General features: G+C 39.0%; 1 protein-coding gene across 12 annotated transcripts in view; it reads right to left on the reverse strand.

The window, feature by feature from the left end:
• The window catches only part of LOC111863583 (DNA-binding protein Ewg), a 28,235-nt gene that overhangs the window by 7,339 nt on the left and 6,578 nt on the right, over positions 1-14,318 (reverse strand). For 6 of the 12 annotated variants that reach the window (XM_023850030.2, XM_023850031.2, XM_023850033.2 and 3 more), the window contains 7 exons: positions 13,355-13,479; positions 11,149-11,265; positions 10,234-10,542; positions 7,365-7,745; positions 3,640-3,780; positions 2,864-3,032; positions 689-801 (listed from right to left, as the gene is read on the reverse strand). In XM_023850030.2, the coding sequence (XP_023705798.1) occupies positions 689-801; positions 2,864-3,032; positions 3,640-3,780; positions 7,365-7,745; positions 10,234-10,542; positions 11,149-11,265; positions 13,355-13,479 (1,355 nt within the window). The remainder of the gene's footprint in view (positions 1-688; positions 802-2,863; positions 3,033-3,639; positions 3,781-7,364; positions 7,746-10,233; positions 10,543-11,148; positions 11,266-13,354; positions 13,480-14,318) is intronic. The other 6 variants (XM_033751122.1, XM_023850036.2, XM_033751121.1 and 3 more) reach the window with 3 other exon arrangements.

A 14,318-nucleotide genomic window follows, 5' to 3' on the forward strand; every position in this document is an offset into this window, starting at 1 on the left:
AATTATTTGTACTGTGCAGAACAGCCTGACTGTTATGATTACTTGCATTTATAAACATTCAATACACCCAATTATTAATCCAATTCCCGTGTCTAGTCACTAACACATGACAATATAAATGCTTAACTTCCACCAAAGTTATACTACTTCAGCCTGAAGTGCCCTATAAAATTTTTCATCTTAATCATACCAATGGAATGCAAAGTTGAGGGTAGATCACAGTTCTCCCCCAAGATATCCTAGGCATCAAGAACCTACAAAACTACAATTTTCACTATAAGGCAATGCTATAATAGGAAGATGGAATAATTTAATTTGACAGTGAAGTTTTTTATTAATGTAAAACATCTGACCTGCTATATAATGTACAGTAATACATTCAATACCCTCACATATCCAATAAAAATATGCAACATCTCTTCATACACTCCCCTTATGTCTGAACAAAAAGTGAGCATCTAGACAACTAATCAGCTGTACCTCTACTGCAAAAACTAGAACTCACACCAATTGTTACATGAGATGAAGTGATCAGGATTGTAAGAAACTACAAAAAAACATTCAAATAGCTTCTCCTATATCGCACTGCCAACAATCAAACTCTTCCTACAGAATTCAGTCTTCGGTTTAAACCAGAATATGCTTTCCTGCATCCTGCCTTCATGTAAAGTTGTAACACAGTTCTCACCTGTATGCTGCCATCACCTTGTGTATGTATTTGTTGAAGGTTAGCAACAACAGTTTGGTACATCGATGCCGATACTGGGACTGTGATCATACCAGATACTGACACTGGATAACCTGCACAAAGAAATGTAGTAGGATCAGCACTTTTTTGATCTTTCAGTGGCCCTGTGTTCATATCCTCTATACTCAAAAGGTTATATTCCTATGATGAAAAGATGGCTGCTACAGAATTTAACAGTCAAAAGGGAAGCCAATGCATATTTAAAATTCTGTAAGTTTGTACTACATGGAAATGATTCTTAATAATTGAAAGGCATATGCTGCAGGAAATCAAAATACTGTAACAAATCAGCCTAGTTTGAGCCAACCCAGGCAATGGATGAGCACAATTAACCAAGAAGCAGTATTACAAGATGTGTTAAAATCTGCAAGGCAAAGATGAAATCTGGATTGCAAGACTGCTCTCCACTAAAAAAAAATGCTAAGCTGAAGTAACAGATGACCAGCGGCCTCCATAGTCTAGGGGTAACGTTCCCACCTCATGACTCAAGGTACGCAGGTTCAAACCCAGCGGAGGTCATTGAATTTTTAAGGGCGGAAAAATTCAGGGAACAAGTCCTCCAGGAGGGACTTTAAGCCGTGGGTCCCGTGTCGTAGCTTTACGGCACGTAAAAGAACCTCATTTCTCAAGGAGACAACTGAGCCAAATTTGTAAGGACATTTCCCGCCCAACAATAGTCTCTAACGCCTCTGGTAGATGGGGGAAGCATCTAGATACCACTGAGCCAGTAGAGGCCGAACTCGCTGGCTGAGTCGGGACTGATGGCACGCACCAATACCGGTAGGGTATAGAGACTGGTAGAATATCACAGGGGGACATACAATAGACCACTGGTCGTGGTGCATGGGGAAACCCACCCCCTCCAATAATAATAATAATAATAATAATAATAATAACAACAACAACAACAACAACAAATGACCACCATGAACTGTAGACTCCTACAACGTTACAGAACGATGTTTACAGAAGAGACAAGGCACTACAATAATCTTAACACTTCGCGGACCGGCAATTTAAATATTTAAATCACCCTGGGGACCGGCATTTTTAAACCTACTATCCTAACTTGTGCACTGTTCACTTTAAAAATTAATATAAAATCTCCTAATTAATTTTATGAACTAAAATTTTTGGAGAACACTTACCAATGCTCCTAGAAGTGCTTGAGAGGGTGATATTTCTGGAAACATTCCCTTGTGTGGCATTACAAAGAACTTGCACATGTAGACAGTCATACTCCTTTTGTTGTGTACTGCGCAAACACGCTGCACTGAAGTGACATCCACCCACTTCAGCGCCTTATAACTTCTGTCATAATGTTCATGGTGTTGGAGATAGTATCTGTTAGTTTCCTGACATAGCATGTCAAAGAAACTGTCTCCAAAAAACAGTTCCGCTACTTCAGACACTTGCGTTGGGTCCGGCTGAATTTGCTTCACCCCTGGATTTCTAGTAAACTGTCCCAAAGCATGCGTTTTGTCTACTCTTCCCCATGTGGCTGTCCCCGCAGTGTTGCTACCCACACTTTCGTCGGAGCTACTGTCACTTTCACTTTCACCTTCGCTGTCTGTGGCCACAATTTTTTGTTTGCTCCTGCCACACTCACTATCAGATTGTGAGTCGCTATCACTAGCAGACTAACAAGGGACATCAGATAGCTCATCGGAGAACAAGTCAAATATTTCTTGTTCTCCGAGAAAATGCTTGGACCTCAACCTCTTCCGATCTTGATCCATTTTTCATCAGTAACTTCCTGCCTGGTGCATGCAGCTGGAAGATGAACAAAGGCATTTTCTTTTGGAGTGGGAAAGGAAAACAGTTGGGTCATAAACAGCGGGGTCATGTTACTGACTACGAAACAAACATTCAAGAGGTCTATCATGCACCAGTCATGCGTCTGCCTGGGGCCAGTGCAAGGTATAGTGTGTTTCAACACAACATGTCTTAAATCGTAATAATATGCCACCGGTCCACCACGTTTAAAAGCGCTGGGCATAAAAATATGCCACCGGTCCGCAAAGTGTTAAATATCCCTTACACTCTTCTAAATTAAAACAGAAAGCAAGATTTATACGAACATGTTCTCTCTTCTCATCATCCAATATAACATACCATGGCCATCCTCGCCTGTAAGGATGAGTTGTCCATCCTGGTTTAGGGTGGCCTCAGTAACATTGTTCAGGTCAACAGCCAAACCATCACTCTGCGCAGTCGCAACTTCAGCAAGTGCCTGCACAGCATGAACCGTAGGTGTGCCATCAGCTCCTTGAGATGTATGAATCTAAATTCCAGATTCAGCAAGATTAGGAACATGAATAACTGGTCTTCTGTGGTCTGACACTATGTAGTTTGACAAGCACAAATATTTTAGAGGAACCTGAACACCCTAAAGATGGAAACAGCAGGTTCCTCTAAAAAACTGGTACGTATCTATCAAAATACAGAGTGTCACATCCCAGGAGACTGTAATTTTCATATTCATATTCATCCTGTGTTCTCACATAACTGGAAATAATCTGGCATGATAATTACTATACGAAGACCTTCCATTTGTAAGATCGATTGTGGAGAATAAAGGATGTTGCCACCCTCAATATGCGATTCTTGTTAAGACAATCGTTAACTACGAATTTCCTACCATGAGCTTATAGAGAAGGCAGATGACAAAAAATATTCTGTAAATTTAAAGTACAGTTATTTTTACATTAACTATATGAACACTTTACTGTACCTAATTTTGCACATATCTGTGAGGTTTACAACTCACCAACCAAACACTGTATCCCTTTTGACACCAGTCTGTTCTGTGCAAACAGACTGCTCAGTCCTGTGTTACTCACTGATATAAACAAGATTACTCTAAGTACTTGTATACTGACTAAACTTACAGTTGCCACTCCTTGGACTTGTGCTGTGGTGCCATCTGGTAGTGTGATAATAGGATTGCTGGGGTCAACCTGGATTATTGACACTGTACCATCTGGATTACTGATAGTCTGAAGCACAGTTGGAGCATACTGCGCTGTCACCTAATGATCAATTATCAAAACCAAAAATTAAACACCAGAAATTCAATTTCTCCATCTTCTTCCCACATCCTACCCCCTAGGTCCAAATATTCCTTTCAGCATCCTGTACTCATGCCCCCGCCATCTACGTTTTTCCCTTAGTGTGACAGACAAAACTAATGTGTCTCATTCAATTCCAGTCCCTCCTGGTTTTTTGAACATTTCTGACAGCATATCCTAAAGCAAAGTTTAAAAGAAACCACTACAGAGAATCTCCTTGTTTCAGACCATTCTAAATAAAAAATACATTAGTCAAATGTTTACCCGTAGCCACTACAGAGAATCTCCTTGTTTCAGACCATTCTAAATAGGAAATACATTAGTCAAATGAATACCCATATAAATTTTACTACAGGTCTTGTTTAAAAACATTTTAATTAACCTGACTAGTTTCACAGGCATATAAAATTCTATGAAAATGTTGTATAATATTTTTCAAACCAAATTATCGACTCCCTTGAAGGCTATAGCTCATGTACTGTCCTATTCTACTCCCATTACTGCTTCTGATAAATACAGAATATCTGTTCAGTGGCTGATCTGTTACATTTCAATCCACACGGATTATCCCCAACAATTGTCTGTGTATATATGGAGTTAAGATGAATATTGGTACAAAATTTTGTACACACGTAGTTGATAAGCGATATTTTCAATAACTGCTGTAGTTAGTTCTAAACCCTTCTTTACTTTCTCATGTGTGTAGTATACTCGTATATGAGAACTAGTGTGACTATGCAGAAAAAAAAAACTTATCAACATTCTGACACACCTACATGTTTTCAGCACCCCTAACAAAAATAGTGCTTTCTGGTATGCTGTCTGTCTGCATGTGCACGTTGCTAATGCCTGAATGACTGGGCAGATTTTATTCATAATCGATACTGCAGAGCGTTAGTGCACTATGGATATAAGCATTCAAGCTCCAAAAACTGGAGCCCTTTATAAAAGTAAATATGCACTCACACTTTTCTTGAAAAAATGTGATTTTGATCAAATTTTAATCATTTATGGAGACCATCTTTCTAAATAAAACTGCACAGTTTGATCTTCACGAAAATAATGGTATGTCCTCTGTATGAGAAAGTGTGTGTAACATTACTGCACCATTTCTTATAATTAGCTCTTTCCATTACCATGGCAATCCTTCCTTATTCCCTCATGTGCTCATTTTCCTTTACACATTTAAATATATTAACTGTATTACCAGCTTATAATACAGAAGAGCAGGGACTCATTTGATAATGTAGTAACAATTTTAAGACATCAGGCACAACAAGCAAGTTACCTGTACAACAATATTGAAGCATGCCACAAGAACTGCCTATCACATCACAGTCAAAGCTATCTCCATGTATGTATGGAGTGTGCACCCCTAATAAAAGCAAATATTTTCCAAAGAAAAGATGGCTCCCTTCTGATGGTAACCTACGCCTACAAGATTCCTCTATCGTTAAAACTCACATTACTTCTGACAGGAAAAAGGAAGTATTGCAAAAACAAAACTGTTGGATCTTTAGATACTTTTTTAAGTACCATATTAATTGCAAAGTCATCCTTGAGAAGCTAACAGTCATGCAGCCACTCAAGGAACTCAACGTTTTATGATACCACAAGGTTCATTACCATTTTCACAAGAGCCTGCCACTGGTATCTATCCTGAACCAAATGGATCTACAATTATCACACATTCACATGAAAATATGAGCAACTTAAAGATGGGAGGCAATGTTTTGGGACTGAAAATTACTGCAGAACCAATCTGTACTTGAATCATCACATTCTTCAAGGTAGAAGAGTAATTACAGCCCACTCTTCTCCTCCCAAATCATTTTTCTTCACCTCTGTTCCTCTCGCTTGTTTGGGCCACATCCTTTCAGGGGCCAATGTCTCCCACTAGCCTGCTCACAGCCCTATTTTTTACTTTCTTTCCTGCATATCTGTACCCTCCTTCTCCCAATCACTTTACAAGCCAGAAGGTTGCAGGTCCGATTCCTGATGAGGTCACTGGATCTTTCAACTGACCTAATCCTTCCAGCTGCACTATGGCCCTGGGGTCGATTCAGCCTCTAACAGAAATGAGTACCAGAGATCTCCCTGGCAGTAAAGGGCAGGTGGCGTGTAAGGCTGACAACCTCACCGCCATCTGTGAGCCGACTGGCTAGAAAACTGAGAGCCTTGACGTCTCACAACCCTATGGGCCTCCACAGCCTGTTACAGGGAAAGCTTTACCATTTTTCCTTTCTCTCTCTCTCTCTTTTTTTTTTTGCTTTATTCTTCTACCTTGAATGTGGAGGCAACAGGTTCATCCAAACTGTCGGTACCTTCCCACAAGACTACACAGTGTCAAAATCCAAGAAGCCAGTAATGTTTAATTTGCAGTAAATTCAGGTGTCAGCAGTAATATTGTCCCTTAAGCTTCATTTGTATATTTCTCACACATGTACAAAGTTTCATATATCAATTTAATGCATATTATCACTCTGACTTTTAATGTGAGATCTGTCATATTTGGAATACAGTAAAAACAAGCAAACTGTTTCCCTGACAATGAATGCAATGAGCCAAATGGACAGTTTCTGCTGGGTCTGCCATGATCTGATCTGGCCAATGTTTTCAGTTTAGTTTTGTACTGCATGTAATTCACATACTGACACATTAAGAAAGCAAAGTGAAAGACATCTGATACTAACAATCTCTTCCTCTTTCCTTGGGCACAGATATCTTGCTTGCAGCACTGAATTATTTAAAGAGACAGGTAATTTCTGCAGAGTAACAACAGGTTGGGCACTAATATCCTCCAACAAAGAAATTTACTCAAGATTCAATATGAGGGAAACAATCATATCAACAATTCATATATAAAAATGTGAGAAGGATCTATTTGATTTTCTTAGTGGAATTCTAGAATAATCTAGATGAGGAATAAATAGTATTTTCAAATTGTTTACAAAAAAAAAACATAATTACACCACCACAACACATCACATTACACACAGCCACAACAGAAAATAACAGAACACTGGTGGTAGAAATAAAACAGCATTATCCACTTGAAATCATTTGTATTCTTTCATCCAACCCCCAAACGACTACTGGTGACAAAGTTATACTAGAAGATTACTAATTTATTCAGATACTTAATTAATTCAATTACACAATGTCAACTACAGAGGTTATGCTGTAATTATGTAAGATAAACTGGCAGGTATGTCCTAATTATCTGGATAGTTGGTTCACTGGACAAGATCAGAATCCTGCGCCTCCTGAATACACGTGCCAGATATGTTATTTCTGTGCCAACTGCACTCCAAAAGAAAAGAAATTGGACGCTTCTGAACGAGTGTAATATGACAGTGTTTCTAGTGCTTCTGACTGGAATTAAAGGAAGGTATGGGACAGAACACAAGACACTCAATTCAGTGACAGTGAACTGCTGTTGTATATCACCACCATTCAAATAACTGCCATTGATTTGTAAAAAAAAATATAAAAATATACAAAATAATAATAATAAAACAATGTTCCATCATATATCGGCAAACCTGTGCCGTAGTGGCAGTAATGGGAGAGGTGGTGGAAAGTTGTGCGGTGGCGATACTGCCTCCTGCCCCCCCACTGCCACCTGCACCTGGGCCATGTGTCACGGTCTGAAGTTTGTGGCTGTGTAATTTTAGCACCGTGCCCACCGTGCTATTGCTGCATCCACTACCGCTTCCGCTGGATCCTCCCCCGCCACTTCCACCTCCCGCAGTCCCTGTTCCACCACTTCCTCCCGTCACTCCTGCGTTTGCGGCAGCTGCTGCGTTCGCTTTCTCGTCTTCTTCACTGAAAGCTGGGAGCAGATCTTCTCTCCCGTGGTACTTGTAGCAGTTTATAACAATTTGTCGGAGTGCATGAGTCCACGAGATCTGCAAGTTACGGCACTGAATCTCACATATAAATATTCATTGCCAAGCACACTAATGTACAGTCCTATTAAACAGAATATTTTCCAAAAAACAGTTTCGTTAAACAGTGGAAACCCTATAAAGGATATATCTTGGAGTATTATCAGAATTAAGTACATAATGAAGTGAGACAGTCCTTGAAGTACCCCATGTTCATTGTGGAGGCTTACCAGACATGCATGCAGATGCCAAAAATTTAAGGCCATTCATTCGGTAATCATCTGATCAGTGAGCGAGTGTTACACAAGTTTCTTTGCATAGTTCGCTGTTCTGTGTCTCTATGGCTCGTGTGAGATATAATTCAGAACAAAGAGTTTTAATTTATGATTGTTATGTAAAAAAAAAAACTCAATACAAATCGTGCAGGAGAAAATTTTAAGATAAATTTCCTGAAACATGTCCATCTAGAAATACAATTTCCAAATTAGTGAAGAAAGTTCGAACTCATGGTATTTTAACTGATAGAAAGCCGTTAAAAAATTGTGTTTTAATTGAGCAAAAACTTGATGACATTCTCTTCAAAAATCTTTGCAGTGACTAGCACAACAAAGTAGTGTTTCTGTAGGCAGTGCATGGAAAGCAACTGAACTGCTGCATATTCGTCCATATAACATTACTGAGATTTTGTAATTGGTTTATCAATCATGTGCATGACGGACTTATTGATCCTAGGCTGACATTTTTCAAATGTGAGGCTGATTTTAATCTCTTGGTATAAGCTAACTCGCAAAACAACACATATTTGAGTAGTGAAAATGCTCATGCCCTAATTCAACTTCCGCTTTAAGAGCAAAATATAGGCATATGGTGCGTGATTAGCACAAACCATATCACTGGACTGATATTTTACGAAGGAACTCTTGAGGCTCAGCGATATATTAATGAAATACTCGATCCATTTTTCGTTAATTTGTCACCTGCAGAAGAAAGATTCGGTTATTTTATGCAAGAGGGCATGACTCCAAATGCAGCTAACAAAACTATCAGAGCATTACCCAGTGTGTTTGGGTAACTAAATAGGGAGGACAGAATTATTAGCAAGGGTTTGTGGCCCCCTAGATCCCCAGATATAAACTCCTGTGATTTTTATTTGTGGGGAAAACTCAAAGGTGTTGTGCATGCCAACAATCCATATGACCTTGGGGCTCTAACACAGAATATTCATGTAGGAATTTACAACATTCAGCAATGTGAATTGTGACAAGTTTCCCACAAATCTGTTTAAAAGAATTCTGACATGTCTCACAGCAGAGAGCAGACATTTTGAACATCTTCTATGATGGTGAGTGTATTATTACTTACTATGTTTGATTCATAATTAACGAAAGAAGTAAGCAATGTGTGCTAGCAGTTTCGGCTGCACAGCGGCATTTTTCTCAGCAAGAGGAACAGCACTTTTGTAAGAAGTTGCCAACATTAAAATCCATGTCCAATCAGCCTGGACATTTGGTACAAGCTAATGTATATTCTAGTCTAAGTTAATTTCAGTTATAGTGAAGTCTACATCTGAAATTTTACTGTTCATCAATTGTCCACACAACATTCACAGACAGCGCCTCAATAACTATTAGCTGTTTAGTTTACTAAAGCCACAACATGTTTGATCAACTAATTATCGCCATAAGGTGGCCCTTTTCACAGGTACTTATAAATAACCATTAATTGATCAAAACATGTCATGATTTTAGTGAAATTACTGAGACATTACCCATGACTGTAGTGTGTTGGGCTGATGAACAGCAGTGACTTTCAACACAACAAAATGCAAAGGCTAAACACTACATCTGAAAGACTTTTTGGGGAAAATTAGTGACTACCAATTAATGTAAGTGTAACTGAAAGCGAAATAGTTGTGACAGAACTGAGCTACAACAATAAAAATGTAACAGTAAATTTACATTCTGGATTCGAGAATTCACAGAAAAAGCTTCATAAGCATTCAAGATCAATTACAAGTGTTTACACCATACTTTGTCTATATAACGCAGAAAAACGTAAAATATTAATTAAACTTCAGTCTCATGAATATTTAGTTACCATGTTCATCACTTCATTACATGAAGCAAAACCCAAATGTTTTACCATTATTGTTGAAAATACATTGGCGCAAAAGAGAGAAGACTCCAAAATGAATGATCAGACATAAACGCACTGGAACAAGGAAAAAAAAGATGACTTCCGAATAGATTACTGGGCACATCAGGCTGGAATTGCAGACAAACAGCCCAATGAGGGCACATTCAAGCTCTGCAGCCACCTACTCACACTGGTTCCTCGCTCACAGATTTTTCTACCCTGAAGACGGAGGCGATACATTCCCCTGAAACGCCGGTTCACACAAGAGCTATGTGGCGCAACATCCCAGAAGGATGGCATTCTTCATAGTCACCACCGTGAAAACTTCGTATCTTACAAGCTCTATGAAATTTTTAAAACACACTAATGCCTATAGAATATTAATTACCTTCTGCTTCTCCTCTTCAGAGCGAGCATCCATTCTTACATTTGCCCATGGTAATTCTTTTGGCCACCATGGTGGTCGGGTGGATTCCCGTCCCCATCCAGGCTTTCCTCTCCCCGTTGAATACTTGAGCATTAATGGTATAAAGGCTCTGAGTTGGGCCTGGGTCATCTTCTCTACTGGCGTCGGTATGCCATCGATGATAAGAGGTGGCAACTCATATAGTGATGGATCATCCTGAACCGGTGGGGGTGCTTGTTGTGCCAAGGCATTTTCCAGTTCTTCCATTATCACTGAGCGGATATTTTTCACCTTTACAAAACAGAGAACTGTAAACTTCAGTGTGCTCAATTTTTATTTTACTTCTGCTTTTCTGCTGCAGAAGACAATAATTCCAACTATCATCATTACCATCTTAGTGGTATTTGGGGCGCATATTATTGCTTAACGTCCACTCACCTACAACTAGTGTTGATGTCAAGAAGATGTGGGTCTATATACTCAGTCTCACATACATCTTCATGGCGCAGGGCTTAATTAGTTAAGCACAGGGACAACTTTACTTATTATTGCTTAACATTAAATTAGAATTGCCTGTGATTTCTCACTCTAAAATTAGACACTGATTTTCTTTCCTTAATTATAAAGGATTTATGGAACTTAAAAATTTCATTACCATCATTACAAAAGCCTGCCACTGAACCTTATCCTCAGCAAACTGATTCCTGTCCAAATTCCCATGCCCTATTACTCTAATAATTATGGTCGAATCCACAGCTACTTATCCCAAGTGTTCACTTCTTGAGTTTTCTGGCAAAAATTTTGGAAGCCTTTTCCATTTTTCTCATGCATCCTACATGTCCCATAAATCTCATTCACGAAACATCAGTGGTGCATTATTTAAAAAAATAATCTTACCACATCTTCCAGAGGTTTTGCACCAAAAACTTTGAAACTGTTCTGTAGTTTCCCTGGTGTTGCCACAACAACTACAGCCTGCTGCCCGACCCGAGTTGCAAATTCATCAATTGTTTGCTAAAAACAGAGAAGTGAGTCATGTTAACTTACAGAACATTATTTCAATGAGCTGAAAAAATACACCTTAATTGCATCTAAAATTACCAGATTTCCTTAATTTATTAACAAAACCAGAAGTTCTGGGAAGATCCAACATTACCTGCTTTCCACCAAATGCACTAATTATGTGGTAATGATATCATAAACTATAAATTAACAAGTATAGAAAGCAGTGATCCACTTCTACGCATAATTTCCACTAACGTACCTCCTGGCTATGTCAGAGTGCCCAATATAATTTCAAAGCTATTTCATTCAGAATCTGCAATCGCCATACAACATTTGAGGGTCCAATAATAAGTAGTGCTACTCTCACCTCCATCTGTGTTCATGGCTGTCATTTTGGTAGCAGAAAGTAAAGTAAAAAGGTAGGATGAGGTCTAACATGATATTCACATCAAATTTAAAATATGCCACTTGGTTCGGAAGTTATTAGCTGGCTCACACACAGACATGACACCAAGGAAAAATTATATAAGAAATAACACATCTACATACTACACAATATAATTATTTTACTTTTTAACACACAAATGAACAGGCAATAAATGAAAGTGAGGCAAATACATTCTCTGGTTCTCCACTGGTTGTCATGGGGGTAAGTAAAGCAAAGTTTTCCCTGTTCTTAACTAATTTTGTGATGTATGGGGAAGTGGATGTATTCTTGACCTCAGCACTAGATGGGGGTGAGTGGTCAGCTTCACACCCCAGGGAAAGAACCTCTGGTACCCACCGGACAGGAAGCTGGGTAGGCTCCAGAACCGGTGTGGACAATGAGGTGAGGAGAAAAATCTTTCCCTATAGGGACTCGGAACTCCAATCCCTCGGCCATCCAGCCCATAGCCAGACGCTATATCAACAGTGCTATCCTGACTCATATTGGCTGTCATGGACATACGCTCATATATTCTTGGCTGGAGACATTCATCTTTGGTTAATCAGTGAACATACCACAATATGAAACTGTATACTATGAGATGGTATCGGAAAGTGTCCGGACTATTATTGTTCTAACTGTGGTGAAATAATATGAGAGGGGAGGACAAGGTTACACTTCTGGAAGCCTACTGCATCAGTCTGCAATCTGACATCACGCTGTGAACACCCACTGTTTTTATATGAGTGCTTTTTGACTTCATGTTTCCTTTTGTCTGCGATAGATGGCAAAATCTAGCAATGTGTCTGCATCAAGTTTTGTGCGAAACCCTTGAAATGCTTTGTTAGGCTTTTGGAGAACGTTCTTTAAGATGGACAGCGGTTTTTGAATGGCATTCACGTTTCAAGGCTGGTCAAGTGTCAGCTGAAGATGACTAATGTTCACAGTGACCATGCACAAGTAAAACAACAGAATGTTGAAAAGATTTGAGAACTCATCAATGAAGACCATCATCGAACAATCCGTGTACTTGCAGACACCACTGAGATCAGTTATGGAGTTTGCCAGGAGATCTTAACAGAAAATTTGAACATGTGCCGCATTGCCCCTTCATCACGACGTACCCACCCACACATCCCTAAAAACCACAGAGTTGGTGCCACATCCCAGAACATGGCATTCCTCATAGTCATCGCTGTGAAAACCTCAAATCTTACAACATGGTTACTGTTCCCCATCCTCCCTACTCGCCAGACTTAGCCCCCTGTGATTTCGCTTTGTTTCCCAAACTGAAAATGAAACTTAAGGAACGTTTTGAAAGCGTCTGACATCTAGAGGGAATCACAAGTGGTACTCGAGAGCATTAAGGAAAATGACCTCCACAGTGCTTTTGAAGCATGGAAAAAAACAAAGGGATTGCTGTATACATTTCCATGGAGACTATTTTGAAAAAGATGGCAGCCAAAATTGAGTACTTGAGTGACCTAGTCTGGGAACTTCCTCACACAGCCATTATATAAGAAATAAGAAATTAACTTACCATACATTCTTAATACAACCATGACAGTGAGAAATAAATACTTCCTGTTATAGAACACAAAAACACATAAATGAAAAGTACAAAACAGGTTCTTCAAGCAGTAATTTATTAAAACACTCTGATGTACTTACTCTTAATTTCCTAAGCAGCCTGTTCTGTTGACGTTTCCTAATGGACGGGTTAGTCTCAAATGAGTGAGGGCGTTTCCTTTTTTTGGCAGAGACAATAGCAGCAGCAGCAGCTACACCTACTGGTCCTGTGTTTTGTTAACACATACAATAATGTAAGCAGCAGTACAACCATTACATTACTGATGGTGGAAATCTGTACACCAGGTTGCTAACTGCTCATAATACAACAGACATCACTGGAGTACTGTCTCTAGCCAACGACTCACCATACACTGCACTTGGTGCACTGCCAACCAAAAATCATTATTCATATGGGTGTACTCAGAGAAGACAAAACCACCACTACACAGTTCCTACAACTTAAAGGACACACAAAACAACAAAAAATAGATTGTGGTAAAAAATATCTTACTTTTGAGGTCTTCATAATCTCTCCTTTCAAACCATCTGTTTAACCTAGTCATGGTATTTTGTCTTTTCAAAATACAAATATGAAATCAAAGATTTCTAAATAAATGTTGCAAAATTTTCAGCATAGAAGTGGACCACAAGTGAGTTAAATCGAGCCCATATCTTTACAACTTTCTGTCTGCTACTGCACAGATTTATTCATGGAATCCCAAGCAAACGGATGTGGAAACCCAAAGATTCATGGAACACGGTTTAGAAATCAGTAATCTCAGGTAACAATCCGAATAGGAATTTGGAAGTAAAGCTGCATTATAACCCGACACATTTCACTTGCATGTGCTATGAGTTCATTTCATTCAATTTCAAAACATATTTCGGAATCCATGATATGTATACAGTTGCCGTCTTGTAGTGCACTCAATTTCACCTGATACTTCACGACATGTTTCGGCAACATAGTGCCATCATCAGGTGCCCTAATTACGCTAATCTATTTCATTGCTTGCCTTTATAAAATTATTTAAAAAGTATTTAAAAAGTGCGTATTTGTCAA

Source organism: Cryptotermes secundus, unplaced genomic scaffold (genome assembly GCF_002891405.2).
Source record: "Cryptotermes secundus unplaced genomic scaffold, Csec_1.0 scaffold57, whole genome shotgun sequence".
Lineage (NCBI taxonomy): Eukaryota > Metazoa > Arthropoda > Insecta > Blattodea > Kalotermitidae > Cryptotermes > Cryptotermes secundus.